The sequence below is a fragment of the Bos mutus genome, chromosome 18 (assembly GCF_027580195.1).
Source record: "Bos mutus isolate GX-2022 chromosome 18, NWIPB_WYAK_1.1, whole genome shotgun sequence".
NCBI lineage: Eukaryota > Metazoa > Chordata > Mammalia > Artiodactyla > Bovidae > Bos > Bos mutus.
In genome coordinates this window covers 27499141-27517696 of record NC_091634.1, presented here as the reverse complement: position 1 = coordinate 27517696, position 18556 = coordinate 27499141, and the positions used below count along the sequence as shown (strand labels likewise).

The window sequence follows — 18556 nt, the reverse complement described above, 5'->3', positions numbered from 1 at the left end:
TCCAAGCATGCGCCCCGCCCCGCCCCGTGACCTCCCGCGGCCTCTCGGGGTGCGGGCGTGGGAGCTCCTGGCCCCACTTGGGGGAGGAGGTCAGGGGCAGGGCTGGGGAGCCCGCCCCACGCCCGGGTAAACAGACGCTTCCGCACATTCTTTGCGTGCCCCTCCCCTTTCCTGCCCCTTCCCAGCCCAGGGAGGGTCCCAGCGCGACCCCCCTTCCTGCCCCGCGCGGCAGGCGGAGCCTGCACCTCTGCAGGAAGTGGGGGCCGAGCCGAGGCCACGCTGAGTCCGAGACCGAGTCACCCGCGGCCGCCCTGTCATTAGGGCCCCGGTGCGTTTTGGACTGCCGGCGGCAAGCGGTGGTATCCGGCAGGACTGAGAAACAGGCTGGGCTGCAGGGAGGGGGCTTCAGGGGCCTGACTGGCGCTGGACACCAACCCCCTCGCCACCCCCAGGGAGCCCCGCGCGGACTCATTCCATGATGTCCCTGTCGGTGCGGCCGCAGCGCCGCCTGCTCAGCGCCCGGGTCAGTAGGAGCCAGTCCTTCGCAGGCGTCCTCGTAAGCCAGGAGCGGGGGCCCAGGTACGCAGCAGAGTGGGGCTGACTGGGTGCAGAGAGGCTAACCGGGTTGGAGTGTGCTAGTGAGGGTGTGGGGGAGGACTTCTTGCCTCTTTCTGAGTGCAGTCTCTTCTTCAGGAGCTTCCCGGCCTTCAGTCCTCCGGGGCCCCCTAGGAAGCCCCCGGCGCTCTCCCGAGTGTCCAAGATGTTTTCAGTGGCGCACCCGGCCCCCAAGGTCCCGCAGCCTGAGCGCCTAGACCTGGTGTACACTGCGCTCAAGCGAGGCCTGACGTAAGCAGTGCCTTCCCAACTCCTTGTCCCAGGATCCCTCCCTAAGGCCTCTACCCTTCCTGCTAATGGGAACCTTCCCCAGCTTCACTCCCTCTCCTCACTGCCCCTTCCTTGGGCAGATAGAGGCTGGAGAAGTAAGAGAACTCTGTGGTCACCGTTTACCCAGGGCTTATTTGGAAGTGCACCAGCAGGAGCAGGAGAAACTCCAAGGACAGATAAGGGAGTCCAAGAGGAATTCCCGCCTGGTGAGTGAAGAGTTGACATCCTGTATGTCCTGGTTTAATGCTCTTTGCTCTTGTGGTGTTGAGGGGCTGGGCAGGGCCAGTGCTGGCTAACATCAGGGCTGTTTTCTGGGGTGACTCAGTCCAGGTGTGACTAAAAAAGGGGTATCAGGCAAAACTGATAGGTTTCTTTCTTCCGCCTTCCCAGGCTGCGTGCACTTTCTGCCTGTGACCCAGTGCCTACCCCCTGGGAACTTCCAGTGGGGTGGGTCAAACCCCACTGACATGGACAGCGGGAGATTATGTTGAGATTAGGTTTTGGTGGTCCTCAGCGAGAGCTGTGGTTTTTTCTGGGTAACAGTTCAGGGCTTCGCGGAAAAAGAACCATTTCTGCTGGGTCTAACAGGAGTTCCCTGTTAGGGGGAACCAAGCATGAGGAGGTGCAGAGCTCTCGTCCTAGGGATGGTTGCAAAGGCAGTGGTCCAGGGGAGGGATCTCACAGAAGAGGCAGGGGGAAGAGTACTGCAGTGGTCCTGGGGACCAGATCTCTGACACCAGCAGAGACCAGGCATGTGAGAAGGTAGGCCAGTCCCCCCTTTGACTGGAATGGCTGCAGACTGTGGTGTGAGAGGAGGAACCCTGGGAGGGAAAGGCGCTGGATGGTCTGGCCAAGCCGGTGCCCCTGCTGGAGTTCTTCTCCTACCTCCTAATGTGTCCCTCTCCCCCCAACCTCTCCCTGCAGGGCTTCCTGTATGACCTGGACAAGGTGAGTGTATAGAGAATGGTGTTGGAAGAGGTTGACTCAGAGGTAGGTAAAGAGCCCTGGACCTCAGGCTTCTAACACACCTTTCCCCCAGCAAGTCAAGTCCATTGAACGCTTCCTGCGACGGCTGGAGTTCCATGCCAGCAAGGTACTGGTGCGGCATACCTGTGTGTGCTTGCAGCTTGGGGTGGGAGGTCGGGTGTCACAGGGAGAGTGGGTGATGGTAGGCCCTGGGGAAGGCCCTGGGGGAGCAACCCCAGCAGTGAGTCTCAGTCCCTGTCTGCCACCCCACTCCTCTGCCCAGATTGATGAACTGTATGAGTCCTACTGTGTGCAGCGGCGTCTCCGGGATGGCGCCTACAACATGGTCCGTGCCTACAGCACCGGCTCTCCGGGGAGCCGTGAGGCCCGGGACAGCCTGGCCGAGGCTACTCGAGGGCATCGCGAGTACACAGAGGTGAGGGGTGTGTGCCCCTGAGGCCGAGGCACAGGGTACAGTAGAGTTGGTGAGAGGGGAATGGCTTTTGATCTCTTCTGTCGTTCTCCTCGCCCCTGTCTCTTTGTCCAGAGCATGTGTCTGCTGGAGAGCGAGCTGGAAGCACAGCTGGGCGAGTTCCACCTCCGGATGAAAGGTACCAAGCAGTGAGGTGTCAGCCAGGGCGGGGAAGTGTGTGCCTGAGACCTCTCGACCCAGCTCATCTCCTTCTCCCCCACTCCCAGGGCTGGCCGGCTTCGCCAGGCTGTGTGTTGGTGACCAGTATGAGGTAGAAAGATGGGAAGGGAGGGGCTGGGGTGGCGGGGTCGCAACATGGAAGTCTGCTTTATCTTGCCTCTTCCCCTAGATCTACATGAAATATGGGCGTCAGCGCTGGAAACTACGGGGCCGCATAGAGAGTAGTGGAAAGCAGGTGTGGGACAGCGAGGAAACCGTCTTTCTGCCTCTTCTCACGGAATTCCTGTCCATCAAGGTGACGTCTCTGCCCAGGACCATAGGATACCAAGATGCTGTGACTCTGTGACCCGTGAACCACTTTGGACCTTCATGACCTTGAGACCCTTAATGCCTGTGACCCCCACGTGGTTCTTTGTCCCTGTGAATGTGTGACCCCCTTGACCTTCATGACCCTGTGATTTCCCCGTGATCTTCTGACCTGGTGAATATTTGACCCCTGAACTCCCATGAGGCTGTGACTTCATGACAATAGTGACTACAGATTTGGACCTCTGTGATACTCATGCTCCCAGAATGCTTCAAGCCTGCATGGCCCCATGACCCTGTGACTGTGCAGGTTCAGACCTCTGATCCCCCACAATCTCATGATCCCTACACCCTGATGACCCTACCATGCATTCTTGGCTACAGGTGACAGAACTGAAGGGCCTGGCCAACCATGTGGTTGTAGGTAGCGTCTCCTGTGAGACCAAGGACCTGTTCGCTGCCTTGCCCCAGGTTGTAGCAGTGGACATTAATGACCTCGGCACCATCAAACTCAGCTTGGAAGTGACATGGAGGTTGGTAGGGCTGAGGGACTTGGAGACAGGGCTGGGGTTTGTGGCGTCTGCTAACAGATTCTTTCCTCTCCAGTCCCTTCGACAAGGATGACCAGCCCTCAGCTGCTTCTACTGTCAACAAGGCCTCTACAGTCACCAAGCGCTTCTCCACCTATAGCCAGAGCCCACCAGACACACCCTCACTTCGGGAACAGGCCTTTTATGTGAGTCACATCCCAGGCTCAGCACCACCTTCCCCAAGAAGAGGTGGTCCTGAAATGTCTTTTCCTCTCTCCCAGAATATGCTGAGGCGGCAGGAGGAGCTGGAGAATGGGACAGCATGGTCCCTGTCATCTGAATCTTCTGATGACTCATCCAGCCCACAGCTCTCAGGCACTGCCCGCCACTCCTCAGCCCCCAGACCCCTGGTGCAGCAGCCTGAGCCTCTGCCCATCCAAGTTGCCTTCCGTAGGGCTGAGACCTCCACTTCTGGGCCCATGGATGAGGAGGGGGCTGTGGCCCCAGCCCTAGCCAATGGGCATGCCCCCTACAGCCGGACTCTGAGCCACATCAGTGAGGCCAGCGTGGACGCTGCCCTGGCTGAGGCTTCAGTGGAGGCTGCAGACCTAGAAAGTCTAGTCCGGGGACCTAGCCCACCTGCGTGCCCAGATCCCACCCATGGGGAGCACCCTGCTCGTGTCCCTCCTGTCCTGGATGCTGGCCATTCTGCCACAAACCCCACTCTCAGTACAACAGGCCCTGCCCCATCTGCTCACCTAGGCTCGGCGAACAAGACCATAAATTCTAGCTCTCCTGAACTGCCCACCCAGACCACTACAGGCTCCACCTATTGTGCCATGAGCCCTACCCATAGTGCTTCAAGCCTCATTCACTGTACCACAGCTTCTACCCACAAGACTGTGGTCTCTATCCTCACTACCACAGGTCCTACCCCCAGTACCACAGGGCCAGTCCAGACCACAAGTCCCACCCACAAACCAGTGCTTTCTACCCTCACTCCTGCAGCTCCTACCCCCAATGCTACAGACCCAGTCCAGACCACCGCAAGCCTCAGCCACACTGTCACAAACTTGACACACACTGTCACAAGCGCTACCAACAAGCCCATGGTCTCTACTCTCATGACCGCAGGCCCTACAGCCAGTGCCACAGGTCCAGTGCAGACTACCACTAGCCCCACCCACACCACCACAAGCCCCACCCACACTGTTGCAAGCCCCACCCATGCTACTGCAAGCCCCACCTATACCACCACAGGCCCCACCCATACTACTGCAAGCCCCACCTATACCACCACAGGCTCCACCCACACCACTGCAAGCCCCACCTATACCACCACAGGCCCCACCCACACTACTGCAAGCCCCACCCACACCACCACAGGCCCCACCCACACTACTGCAACCACTACTCCCAAAGCCAAGATGTCAACTAACACCACTACACCCAATGCTAAGGACCCAGTCCAGACCACCAGCAGTCCCACCCATTCTGTCACAAGCCCCACTCTTATAACTGTAAGCTCATCCACTTTTCTAGACTTTGCCAAGCTCTCCAGCCCCTCTGCAAATACAGACCCTCCCCACCTAGGCACTGACCCCCTATCTGGTAGTTACCTAGCCTCTACTCCTTGCACTCAGGCAGACCCCATATCCCCCAGCACCTCCCATCCAAGTCCTGCTTGTTCCAGTTGGGAGCCCCTCACAACCCCTTCCCCAGACCCCTCAGAAGCCATCCGTCAGAGCCCAAATCTCCCTCCCTCACCCCTAGCCCCTGTGCCCCAGCATCCAGACCCTAAAGTGGCCAGGGCTACTCCGGCCCCAATTCCAGGGGCAGCTGGAGGGGCTGGGGACAGGAGGCTGGAAGAGGCTCTGGGGGCCCTGATGGCTGCCCTGGATGACTATCGTGGCCAGTTTCCCGAGCTGCAGGGCCTGGAGCAGGAGGTGACCCGGCTGGAGAGTCTGCTCATGGTAAGGAGGGCCAGACTGGGCTGCAGTGTACAGGAAGGGCAGCCAGGCAGGGGCAGCAGCTCTGACGCCCTTCAAAACCCCAGCAGAGACAAGGCCTGACTCGGAGCCGGGCCTCCAGTCTAAGCATCACTGTGGAGCACGCCCTGGAGAGCTTCAGCTTTCTCAATGAGGATGAAGATGAAGACAATGACAGCCCTGGGGACAGGTGAGAAGGGCGAGGGGAGGGGGAAGAGGGGAGGAGAGTACCAGGTGAAGGAGAAAGGTGAGAAAGGGGAACAGGTGAGGTGAGGCCAGGTGGACCACGTAGAGACAGCAGCAAGACGAGAGGTGGGCGGGAGGAGCGGGGTTGTTGGTGGGTGCTTCTGTGTTCACCCCACCCATGTACTCGTGTGTCCTTGGTGCCCATGTTTTCAACCCCATCTGTATCCCCAGTGCTTCTGGCCACCTTCCTCCTCATCCCTGCAGTGTCTGCCTCCCCCGTCGGTCCCTGTCAGCTCCTGAGTCTCCAGCTCCTCCGCTCTTCCTTGGCCTCACCTTGAACCCACGCTATGAACGAGCCCTTTCTGTGCCTCCCTGTGCGTCCTGGGTCCCTCGGCATCAGCCTCCACTGTCTGGATCCCGATTGGCCCAGAGACCCGGGCCCCTTGGCTCTCTGTCCCGGAGTGGCCTTTGCCAACTCCCAGTTGAAGATCTTACGCGGCCCCTCCTCCCTCTGATGCTGCCCAGGTTACGACCCCGTGCCCCTCGCCCCTTGGGCCACAGCCTCTCGCAGTCCACTTTGCATAGACTTTGCATCCCGCCTGCAGCCCTACTCCTGCCCGTCCTGGCCCCAGCGGTGCTGGCGGTCGTAGCTGAGGTGGCCCTGGGCAGATGGGCTCTGGGCAGACCCCTGCTACCACCTGTTGGTCCCAGCCCTTTCCTCCTTCTGGAAGTCTTCTGTGAACTTGCCCATTGTCTGTTGTTTGTGTGTTATCTGTTCTGTTCTGGGATGGCGGGTGGGGGAGCTTAATAAAAATTCACTGGTGACCAGATGATGATGTCTGCTCCTGGGGCGGTTGACCCCATCTTTCTCTCAGGCCCCCAAACAGCCTAGCACCTGGGGCTGAGGACAGCCTCGACTCGCCCAGTGCCCGACCCCTCAGCACAGAGTGTCCAGCTCTGGATGCTGCCTTGGTTCAGCACCTGTATCACTGCAGCCGCCTCCTGCTGGTGAGGCTAGTGGCGTTCCCCCCACCCTCCCCTGGTAGCCGCTTCCCCCAGGGAGCCCTGCACCTCATTCCTGGCCCTTCACCCCTCCTCTGAGTTCCACTCCCCAATGTCCCAGGGCCTGGCTTTTGCTGAATGGAACACCTCCCACACTCTGGCTCCCCCAAGCCTCTCCCGATGCATGCTGGGACTTGCAGTCCCCGGTCTCCATCCTCTCTAAGCTCTACCTTGAGGTCTGAGCTACTTGGCCACCCCTGTTCTCCAGAAACTGGGCACATTTGGGCCCCTGCGCTGCCAGGAGGCATGGGCCCTGGAGCGGCTACTGCGGGAGGCCCGAGTGCTTGAAGCAGTATGTGAGCTCAGCAGGCGATGGGAAATACCTGCCACCTCTGCCCAGGAAGGTAAAGGCTGTGTGGGCCCTGGTGTGTGTGTCCTGGAGCTCCCGCCTTGCCCTGCCCCACCTGCACACTTGTCTCACCACCTGCTTGCTCTGTTGCTGACAGTTTCCTGCATCTCCTCACAGTGGTGCAGTTCTCAGCCTCTCGGCCTGGCTTCCTGACCTTCTGGGACCAATGCACAGAGGGATTCAGCCCTTTCATCTGCCCTGTGGAGCGGGTGCTCCTCACCTTCTGCAATCAGTACAGCGCCCGTCTCTCCCTGCGCCAGCCAGGCTTAGCCGAGGCCGGTGAGTGGGCTGCTGGCCTTCCTCCTCTACCCTCCTTTCTCAGATCCCCAGTGATGGGACCTTAGGGAAAGCCAGGTCAGCCCACACAGACACGCTGAGTTGAGCACTGGGAAGAAATAGCAAAGGCACATGGTTCAGCACAAAAGGGCCCAGATTGGACAGGGACTTCCTGGATGTGCACCAGGGATGGGGCACCCTTCCCTCTAATGACCCAGGTCCCTCCACTCCTTGAGACCTGCAACCCTGCCTCCCACAGTGTGCGTCAAGTTCCTGGAGGATGCCCTGGGCCAGAAGCTGCCCCGGAACCAGGCAGGCCCTGGAGAGCAGCTCACCGTCTTCCAGTTCTGGAGTTACGTCGAAGCCTTGGACTGCTCCTCCATGGAGGCCTATGTAACTGAGACAGCTGAGGAGGGTGAGGCAGTGGCCCTGGTCACAAAGTGGCCTGGCCCTGGTCACAAAGTGGCCTGGCCCTGTGGGTGGGTCTGAAGGTGTAGATTCAGGACACGAGGGTACAAAAGACCCTACCCCTGGAGGCTCTTTGCCCTGCCACCTTGTTCCAACTGACAACCCCCTCCCCCACTGCCCAACTTCCTTCTTTCAGTGTTATTGGTGCGGAATCTGAACTCGGATGACCAGGCTATTGTGCTGAAGGCACTGAGGTTGGCACCTGAGGGGCGGCTCCAAAGGGACGGGCTCCGGGCCCTCAGCTCTTTGCTTGTCCATGGGAACAACAAGGTCATGGCTGCTGTCAGCACTCAGCTCCGGAGCCTGTCGCTGGGCCCCGCCTTCAGGGAGAGGGTGAGAGTTGGGCAGGCCTCCCTGGAGGGTGGAGGCTGGGGTCCCAGGCTGAGTCCCAGGCTGAATTTACCCTCCCACCCCTACCCAGGCCCTGCTGTGCTTCCTGGACCAGCTGGAGGATGAGGATGTGCAGACCAGAGTGGCCGGCTGCCTGGCTCTGGGCTGCATCAAGGTGACCCCTGCCAACCTTCCCACCCTCTGTCTCCCCTCCCAGCTCCCCGAGCCCTGGGTCCTGAGCCTGCTCCCCTGGGCCCACCTCAGTGCTCTCTCCCCTGGTAGGCTCCAGAAGGCATTGAGCCCCTGGTGTACCTCTGCCAGACGGACACAGAAGCCGTGAGGGAAGCAGCTCGGCAGAGCCTGCAGCAGTGTGGTGAGGCTGGGGATCAGGAGGCACGGGTCTAGTTGAGTTCTAGGACATTTGGCTGCTGGGAGTTGGGGTGAGATGGTTTCGGGGCGGGAGGGAAGGGTGGAGCTAGGACCACTCCTGACCCCATCCTTATCCATTCCAGGAGAGGAGGGACAGTCTGCCCACCGAAGGCTGGAGGAGTCACTGGATGCCCTGCCCCACATCTTTGGGCCTGGCAGCATGGCCAGCACAGCATTCTAAACTCCCCACCCAGCAGCCCCCAGTGCCCCTTCCCCGCACCTTCAGGGCTTACCAGGCACTGGCAGGGAGGATGAGGGCTGGCTCCAGGCATCCCTCCCTCACAGATTCCTATCACTGAAAATCTAATATATTCTGTTGTCCTTGGGGTTGGTGGAGTCAGTGCCACAGTCAAGTGCCTCCCAGCCTTGGCTCAGCACACTTGCCATAGATCGGTGTCCTGGGCCTGGCCGTCCTGCCTTTGCCCTGCCCTTGGTTTTGTATTTTATTTACAGAGTTTTACAGAAAATAAAAAAAAAAGCAGAAATGCCTTTCCTACATAGCCTGGACTGGTGCACTTCTAACCTCCTGCTCCAGCATCTTCTGGCTGTGGCCCTGACACTAGTGTGTCCACACTCCAACTGTGACAGTACCATGTGCTTTTGCCCTGGAAATCCAGATGGAAGAAGCCCAGAGGCTGGAAATGGGCTTGGAAAAAAGGGCAGAGGAAGAGGGTGGTGGAGTGTTGCTGAGGAGGCCTGGCCTGCAGGTGGGTGTACCCTGGGCCTGGAAGCTATAGGACTAGTCTGGAACTAAACTCTGGAGCTGGCCTAGAGAAGGCTCAAAGGGTGCCAGTCCTGGGAATGGCTCCCTAGCAGCAGCTGGCTTGGCTGGGAGGCAAAGAGGAAGCAGGCAGGAAGAGACGGTGCGGTGGTGGCTGGAGCTTCTGGCCACCAGGGGGCAGCAGAACCCCGTCAGGGAATGCCAGGCTTCTGGGTCTTTACTTCAGCAAAGGCAACTTCCTACAGAAGGGGCTGTGCCCAAGGAGGTGGGTGGGTTGAGAGGAGGTTCTTGCCGAGGGGAGAGCTGGGGCCGGGAAGACAGGTGACGTGGGTGGCTGCCCTATGACTCTCTTTAACAGTAAGTCCCTCCTGTCCCTGAGCCGCCTCCCCTCTGTAATAACAAACCTGACTAAACCTTGTGACCTTGCCACAGCTGGCAGACTCATGCTGCCCCAGGGAGAGGGCTCATGTGAGTTTATTAACCCCAGAAAGTTAACGAGTTCAGTGGGAGGGACCTGAGGGTAGGGTGGGACTGCAGGATGGCAGGTCTGTTCTTAGGAGGACTGGAGGAAAGCCCACACTCAAAGCTGGAGAAACAGGTCTTGCACCTTCCCCCTGTCCCACCAGAGCTTTCAGTGGCGACAGCGCAGGGGAGGGCCTTCCCTGGTCCCTGAGCCCACTCTGGTGTCCCCATAGCACAGCAGCGTGACACCCTGGGGACAATCTGTATGCCTGCACTCAGGAAGAGCCAATGAGGTGCCAATAGCCCCCCCGCCCCCTCAGGGGTGACCCAGATCCCCAGAGAGCTCTGCCCCCCTGTGCTTTAGAGCTGTGTATGTAGAGGTTTGGCTGGGCCTTTAACCACCTGCTGGGGAAGCCAAGCTGAGCAGAAAAAAAAACGGTAACAGGAAGGAGCACAGGAAACACCTGTGTGTGGATGCAGGTGGCTCATTCCAGTTGGGTGGGGGTGGGCGCGGGGGTGGGGGCAGGCTGACCGCCCTCAGCACATGGGCTGCGTGTTCCCTCTGTAACTGTGAAGGGCGGTGTGGGAGAGATGGTCAGCTCAGTTTTGGGGGGATGATCGGCTGCCGTAGCAGGGGAAGGCAAACAACTGATAGAGACCGAGCCAGCACCCAAAGCTGGCCACAGCCTGGGCTTGCTGTAAGGGCCCCCGAAGCAGCGTTGCAGGCCCAGAACCACCCCTAGAGTCCCTTAGGCCTGTGGCCCCACAAGAGCCCCACTGGGAAGACAGGACTGTCCACTGACATCCAAAGCATGGCCTGTGTGCTGGGGAAAGAGGAAGTGAACACAGGCCTAGCAGGTCCTGGGAAAGTGCAGCGGGGTGACTAGACCAGCAGTAACTCATGGCTCAACCCACAGGAGAGGACAGGGCCTGGGCAAGAAATGGAGGGTGGAAAAACACCCCTGCCAGGGGTCAACAGGTCACTGGAAATTTGAGTGGCCCTACATCTCTGCTTTCCTATTCTGGGAAGGGATAGGGTACCTAACTCTGTCCTCTACAAGGAGAGCCCTGAATCCTGAGCCTCGTATTCAGCTCTAGGTGAGGGTGGATTGGAGGGTCAGGGTGAGTAGGAGCTAGAATTAGGGTGCTGTGAGGTACAGCGGAAGCACTGTCAAGGCTGAGACAGAAAGAGCCTCAGGCCTTGGCCCCATCGAGCCTACCCAGTTCAGAGCAGTGGATCAACCCCAGAACAGCCACCCAACCCCTCTCCATCAATTACTTAAAGTCAGGCTGTATGGCCTCCTATGCTCAGGCCCATGTCTATGAGGTGGCAGGAATGGGGAGTGGCAGGGGAAGCCCTTGTCCTCCCTTCTGCACACCCTGCCCTCCCCAGCACATGCAAACCCTCACAGGTGCTCCCATAGGTCTTCCCACAGGGCAAAGCTGCTCCCAGCACACCTCCTCCCCTGCTGTCACACAGGTTCGGAGAGGCTCTCACTCTGGCGACTCTGGACAGTTTTGAGCCTGCTGCCTCCGGTGACGGGAGGCTCATGACACCACCAGGAGTCAGATGCACCAGAGCAGGGAAAGCCTGTACCCAGCTGTCCTGTGGAGCCTGTGCCAGCTCTGTGAGGGGACAGAAGGAAGTGGGCCTCCAAAGTCTGTGACATCCTGACAAACGCCCCATCGATCAAGTCATCAAGGCCGCAGCCATGCCCTGGCTACTATTGCTGGGGCTCTCCCCTGGAGAAACTTATAAGCCCATGCTGCAAAAAAAGGCACCAGGCTGAGGTAGTCCAGGATACAGTTTATTGGGTCGGTGGGCACTGGATCCCCCCACCCCACCTCCTTTCCTTTTGCCCTCTTCCAACCTTACCTTCTCACCAGTCTCCTACTCTCCTTCCTCATGTATTCAGAGCTGCAGAAAACCAAAAAAAGAAGAAAGAAAAAAACATGCTGGTAAAGGCAAAGAGGCAGATGGGTTGGCATGTGGGAAGAGAACTGCTTCTTTGTCTTGCCCACAGAGTGGGGGTGCCTTCCTTGTGGGCTTCTGCCTGGTGTGTGGGTACAATTTGCTGAACCCTGGGCATATGACATGTTCCCCCCACCCCTGGCATCCCTGGAGAACCCTATTTAGGCCATCTCTCGGCCGTGGACAGAAAGCTGTTGGCCTGACTGCTGGACCTGGCTCTCCTGGGCCGATGTAATACAGAGGGTGAGCTTGGGAAGGACTCCCAGACCTATATGAACTGCTAAGGAAAAACTATCATTTGGAAAATAAGACTGTCATTGGCCTGCAGGGAGAGGCCTCTTGTTTCAGAAGGCTGCAATGAGGTGATGGTCACAGTTTGAGTTTGATATCAATGGTCAAGTCTCATTTTTCTCTGAAGACACCCAGAGCATATTGGATCTGCCAAGAGTATTAACTTGGAGAAGCTGAATAAGCAACTGAATTGCCATGCTAACACTGATGTTTCTAGCTGTTTCCTCTGAATCTCCCTACAGCTTTCTTCTCCTCCTCAAGCATCATCTTACAAACGTCACTCCACAGCATTCCATTCTAGGCCCCTTGCTCCTCTCTTTTGAAACACACTCCCTGAACCACCTTATCCATTTCTTTGGCTTCCGTCTATATGCTAAGGCTGTATGCCTCATGGCTGTGATTCACATGGCTCTCTCCTCATCTCCTGACCCTCATATCCAACTGCTGACTGGACGCCTTTTGAAGAGCATGCTCAAAATCAAACATCTCAAAACCTGCTTTTCCTCCCAGACTCTCGGGGTTACCAACTACCTAGGTACTCAAGCCAAACAACTGGGCCTCACTCTTGATTCTTGCCCCTGTGCCCTCATCCCAACCATCAGAATCTTCGCAATTAAATGCCCTAAATATTGATAAGTTCTGTTTCTCTTCATCCCCATTGGCACCACTCAGTTTCCAGACTTGTTGACCTCTCTCCTAAACACTAAAACTGCCCCCTCACAGGCTCCCTGTCTCTGGTCTTGCCCTTCTTCCAGCCAGTCTCCAAGGTGCAAAGTGATTTCTAAAAACAGGCCCATCACTACAGTCTGTTTCTTAGGGAAAATTCCAGCCCCCTCAACCTGGCTCACAAAGGCTTTTAAGTGGGTTCCTCTCTACAGCCCCACTTCTGCCACCTAACTTCTCAGTCTGCACGGGACCTCACTGAACCATCCTTGGGGCTTGCTTGCCCCTCTGTGGTACACTCCTCATCTTGCCTTGCTAATGCCTGGTTACTTGATAGGCTTCAACCTAAACATCACAAATTTCCTCAGGAAGCTTCCCTTCCACTGTGCTCCTATCATAGGAGCATGCGTTTCCCCTAGTACAGTTTTAGGGGAATCACACCTCATTGCAATCACTGTTTACACCTCCAATATATACATCTGTAAGTATTTTCTGACTAGTCAGCTAGGTAATGCATACCACCCAAGTCTGGGAAAGATGATTGTTGCCTTCCTTGTAGAGCTTGGTCCAAGTTTTTTGCTTTGTTTTTAAACAGCTTTATTGAGATTTAGTCCGCATACCATACAATTCATCCGTTTAAAATGTATAATTCAGTAGTGGCTTTCAGTGTATTTAGGGTTCTACAATCATCACCAAATCAATTTTAGAGATTTCATCAACCTCAAAAGAAACTCAGCACTCCTTAAGTATCATCCCCAGGACCTCTGCATCCCCTTCCCTTTCCTGCCCCCCAGCCCTCAAGGCAACCACTAATCTACTGAAACCACAGATTCTATAGATTTGCCTATTCTGGGTATTTCTTTTCTTTTTTTTTTTGGTTGAGTCACCTGGCATGTGGGATCTTAGTTCCCTAATTAGGGACTGAACCTGCGTCCCCAGCAGTGGAAGTGGGAATCTTAGCCACTGGGAGGTCCCTGGATATTTCTTATAAATGAAATCAGGTTAGGTCTTTCCAACTCACTCAGTTCTAAAATTCACTTGAGAACTTCCCTGGAGATTCAAATTCAGAGACCAAGGAATCTTTTATTTTAAACATGTGCTCCAGGCAATTCTTGTTTAATCAGGCTGCATCTGCCTTTACTGTTCCCAGCAACTAAGGCCAAATATATAGTAAGTGGTCAAGAAATAGCTTTTGATGCATATCTCTAAAACTTAACACAATATGAAAACATTGTGAATATGAAAGAACAGTATATGTTTGGTGCAGAAAAAGTCTGGATAAAAATACCCCTCAGAGTCCCCTATGAAACATAGCTCCTTAGAATGCACTTTTACCACTGGGTTCTCAAATAAGGAATGGAATGGAAGCCTGAGCAGGGGACAATACAGGCAGAGAGAAGTGAGGTCAGATGAGTGGAGGAGGCAAATTGAATCGAGAGGGGGCAGTTAGGGGCTTGTGGAGTGGCTGAGGAGTTGGGATTTACTCCTAGGACACTGGGGACTCATGCATGGACTTGAAGCGGGGGAATTTTGTGATCCCATCTGTGGTTTGGAAAGGTTGCTTTGTGTTGAGGGAGGAGGCAGGGAGCAGTGAGGAGCCTGATGCTAAGCCAGGTAGAGATAGAGAGGAGGTTAGAGTGAAATGTTCAGAAGGTAGAATGGACGGGATTTGGAGACTGATGGGATGTGGGAGATGAGAGAATGAAGCTTAGGTTTCTGGCTGGTGTGGTGGATGGATGGAGGTGTTTTTCACTGTAAAGGGGGAGCCCTAGCGAAGCAAATGAGGAGGAGAATGACAAGGCTCCTAAGGGTAGCCTGGGAGCCATCCAGGAGAAGTGTCCAGAAAGAAGCTAGACATGTAGATCTGGGCAAGAAGAGATGTAGGCTAGAGGGAGAAGTTGGAGAGTCATCCTTGCTTCCTTGTCAAGTCTCGTATGACCACAGTGATATCTGGTGACCAATCTGGTCCTCCCACACCTGCTACCCATACCCTCCTTTTACTTGCTTCTCCATCCTTGATTTTTACCTACTAAAACTCATGAGGGTTTAATGTCTCCAGATTAATACAAGACAAAACATGAGGCACCTGAGGGCTAGGGGCATCATCTCTCACCAGTAGCACCTTGAACACAGACCTGGGCATAGAGCAGTTGATTCAGGACTTGCATGCATGCATGCTCAGTTGCTTCATCATTTCTGACTCTTTGTGACCCCATGGACTGCCAGGCTCCTGAGTCTGATGGCCATAGTCTTTAATTAATTAATAGGGCTCCTGAGCCACCTGGGAAGCCCTATTCAAGGTTTACTTAGATTAGTAAATCGTTATTCCAAATACCTCTTCTATTTACTAAGAGCCTGAAATTTCCACCATTAAACCCCTCCCTTTGGGTTAAGGCACTGTCCAATTTGCATGGAGGGGACGAAACCTTTTTACCTCTAAACAAATCACATAAAATTCGGAGGGGAGAAAATGAGGGAGCAGAGAGGTCCAGAGCTCCCTGATAGACCTCCCTTCCTTTTCCCCCTCCCAAGCAGTCCCTGAGCTAAAGCATCAAGTACAGATGATCCCTATAAAAATGGAAATGTTACCTAACAGAGTGAAGAGCGCAGAGTGGCCAGTGAAAGAACAGGAAGAGAGGGTGGGGCTGGAAGATCTGAGTACTCATTCTGGTTTTGTCAACAGGTTACTGGACAACTCTGAGCAAGTCACTTCACTTCTAGAGTTAAGGACAAAACTGGTTGGCTCTTCAAAAAGAACTGTGAACATCAATTAACAGGGCAGGCATGAAGGTGTTTTTTAAAATCAAAAGTGAACAGATTTAAAAAAAAGTGAACAGATTAGGTGGATTATTTAAGGGTGATCAATGCATATCTGAAAAATGCAGGTAAGAGCACAGAGAACAAAACTAACCTACTGCTCAAATGTGAGATGTAGGCCCAGGCAAAATCCTTTAGACTTTTGCCTGGGCAAAAGTAGAGAGCAGTAGTTTGAGCTGGGAGGTAAAATAGAATTTTCATAGGGATCTGAAGAAAGCAGATATCAATAAGGAAACAAATTCCTGTGGTCTGGGTAGGAGATGATATAGAAGGGCAGGTCTTTAAAATTTAGGAGAAAGCGGTTGGCCCTTGGCAGTTGAGATTGAAAGTTTTCCAAATATCTTACAAGATTTAGTATCACTCACTACACCCTCATCCAAAAGAATGGGATGACTTACTGTCCCCCAACACTCTTGTACCCTTTTATGCCCTTGATTATGGCTCTTCACCTTACATGCCTTGCCTTGTTAATGCCTTCTGAGCTTTTGCGTGCCTGTGTGCTCAGTCATGTCTGACTCTTTGCGACCCCATGGACTGTAGCCTGCCAGACTCCTCTGTCTATGGGATTCTCCAGGCAAGAATACTGGAGTAGGTTACCATTTCCTCCTCCAAGGGATCTTCCCAACCCAGGGATCAAACCCACGTCTCCTGCATTGGAAAGGTGGATTCTTTACCACTGAGCCACCGGGGAAGCCCTTCAGATCCTATTAACACAAAGCTGAAATGAGATACCCCTGGGAAATGATTTGCTCCTTTATGAGTCCATTTCTTCCCATTATCACAGTTATGCATTAATGTGTTTTGGTTTTGTTTTCTAAACTTTATGAGCGGGAAACACATCTTGGGTCATCTTTGTATCCCAGTGCCTAGAAAGGGAGCTGAAGACAGCAGCTGCTAAGTCGCTTCAGTCGTGTCCAACTCTGTGCGACCCCATAGATGGCAGCCCACCAGGCTCCCCCATCCCTGGGATTCTCCAGGCAAGAACACTGGAGTGGGTTGCCATTTCCTTCTCCAACGCATGAAAGTGAAAAGTGAAAGTGAAGTCGCTCAGTCGTGTCCGACTCTTAGCGACCCCATGGACTGCAGCCTACCAGGCTCCTCCGTCCATGGGATTTTCCAGGCAAGAGTACTGGAGTGGGGTGCCATTGCCTTCTCCAGCTGAAGACAGCAGTACTCAGTAAATCTTTGCTGCACTGGATTATGCTTCACACATGTCCTCAGTAGACACAGAGCAATGGAGTCCTCAGGTGTAGCTTTACGTCTTACCCCACAAAGTGGGGAAGAGTCTTGCCCATTGTTCCTCAGAAAATCAGCACATCTCTCCTCAATTCATTGAGACTCTTGCTTAATGAGTTCCCAAAAAACATATAAATGATCACGATTATTGCAAGCTTTACCTGGGGACAACAGTGGGAGCTAAGGAAGATTTGGAAATAGAATTGTTCTTCTGAGAATAATAGCACAAAATACACTTTCCTCAGAAAGAATGGCTTCCAGGCCAAGGAAAGCCTAGTCAGTAAGTAATTCAATTAATTAATCCTATTAATTAATTAAAGACCATGGCCATCAGAAGGCAGATTTGGGAGTGAGGGTAGGTTAATAAGCATAAAAATAAAAAAAATTATAGTTTACATTTATTGTGTGATTATCAGTGCCTCGAACTATGCCTAATGTTTTATTTGGATTGTCTCATTCAGTCCTTACCACTTTGTGAAGAAGTGTTATAGAGAAGAAACCTGCAGTTGAGTTGTTACTAATTCACCCAAGATCACCCAGCTAATAAGAAACCAAGATAAGATTCAAATGCCGGACAATATGACTCCAGCATATTAAACATTTACATTATATAAATTAACTGCTTACTGAAGCTTCCTGATAATATGGCTTCCCAGGAGGTTCTCCTACAGGGAGAGAACATACCTTTTGCCAGCACGTGAGCACCAGTCCACCTCTCAGTTAGTAAAATGTCACTTGGCTTATGCATCAAGCTCCTGTGAACCTGATGAGTCTCTAAGGAAGGAATCCATTCTGGAGGCTCAGGGCCAGGTCTTAGAACCTAGTGACTTCACTACTGCCACGAGGTAAGCTGACAGCCTTCTGGTGATAATGCCTTGAACTCCTGTGGACAATAAACCTGAGACAGTCCATGGGAAGAACACTTTTTAAATTACTGCTGCTGCTGTTGCTAAGTCGCTTCAGTCATGTCTGACTCTGTGCTACCCCATAGGCGGCAGCCCACCAGGCTCCCCCGTCCCTGGGATTCTCCAGGCAAAAACACTGGAGTGGGTTGCCATTTTCTTCTCTAATGCATCAAAGTGAAAAGTGAAAGTGAAGTCGCTCAGTCGTGTCCAACTCTTAGCGACCCCATGGACTGTAGCCCACCAGGCTCCTCTGTCCATGGGATTTTCCAGGCAAGAGTACTGGAGTGGGGTGCCATTGCCTTCTCCATCTTAAATCACTGGGCGGTTTTAAATCACTACAGTTCTCTCTGGGTGACATAGTCTGGGATAGTACTATAGGCAACAAACTTGTCCTTATTTTTATCATCCCAACTGTTCCGCAGGCTCTCACCATATTCCTCTTCTCAGCCTGTTTCTGTCCGGCCTGAAACAGACTATCCTTTTGGACTGGCTTTCTGTCCCTTGATCTTTAGAGCCAACTTCATGCGCAAAGTAGGACACATCACCATTTCCTGCAAGAAGAAAACATTTCCTTTTGTTCCTTCCTAGTGATTCTCAGCATTTTCTCAGCCATGTCCGAGCAGCACATGGGATCTTTGTCTTCAGAGAGCAGAGAGCAGGCTGCAAGGCCACCTGGACCTCATTCTGGTTTCTAATTGATTCCTCAGAGGTCGTATAGTTGTAATGATAGTTGATACAGTGTAAATATAGTAGTTGTCTTAGTCTGTTCAGGCTGCTATAACAAAATACCACCAACTGGGCGCTTATAAACAGCAGATGTTTACTGTTCACAGTTCTGGAGGCTGGAAAATCTGAGGTCAAAGCACCAACATGGTCACATTCTGGTGAAGGCCCTTTTCTTGGTTCACAGCTGGTGCCTTCTGGCTGTGTCCTCATGTGGTGGCAGGGGCTGGGATTTCTATGAAGCTTCTTTTATAAGGCACTAGACCCATTTCTGCATTGGAGAAGGAAATGGCAACCCACTCCAGTATTCTTGCCTGGAGAATCCCAGGGACGGGGGAG

The 18556-nt window shown here is 54.0% G+C and overlaps 1 protein-coding gene across 5 annotated transcripts in view; it reads left to right on the top strand.

Annotated features, from left to right (window-relative positions):
- The window catches only part of RIPOR1 (RHO family interacting cell polarization regulator 1), a 45592-nt gene extending 36665 nt beyond the window's left edge, over positions 1-8927 (top strand). For 4 of the 5 annotated variants that reach the window (XM_070388205.1, XM_070388204.1, XM_070388203.1 and 1 more), the window contains 21 exons: positions 453-579; positions 694-846; positions 1013-1091; positions 1810-1833; positions 1925-1978; positions 2135-2287; positions 2399-2462; positions 2551-2594; positions 2673-2798; positions 3194-3342; positions 3416-3545; positions 3621-5312; positions 5396-5517; positions 6389-6521; positions 6784-6919; positions 7042-7203; positions 7460-7615; positions 7805-8001; positions 8090-8173; positions 8281-8371; positions 8511-8927. In XM_070388205.1, the coding sequence (XP_070244306.1) occupies positions 476-579; positions 694-846; positions 1013-1091; positions 1810-1833; positions 1925-1978; positions 2135-2287; positions 2399-2462; positions 2551-2594; positions 2673-2798; positions 3194-3342; positions 3416-3545; positions 3621-5312; positions 5396-5517; positions 6389-6521; positions 6784-6919; positions 7042-7203; positions 7460-7615; positions 7805-8001; positions 8090-8173; positions 8281-8371; positions 8511-8608 (3951 nt within the window). In that variant the 5' untranslated portion in view covers positions 453-475 and the 3' untranslated portion in view covers positions 8609-8927. The remainder of the gene's footprint in view (positions 1-452; positions 580-693; positions 847-1012; positions 1092-1809; positions 1834-1924; positions 1979-2134; positions 2288-2398; positions 2463-2550; positions 2595-2672; positions 2799-3193; positions 3343-3415; positions 3546-3620; positions 5313-5395; positions 5518-6388; positions 6522-6783; positions 6920-7041; positions 7204-7459; positions 7616-7804; positions 8002-8089; positions 8174-8280; positions 8372-8510) is intronic. The other variant, XM_070388202.1, reaches the window with a different exon arrangement.
- Positions 8928-18556: the final 9629 nt, after the last annotated feature.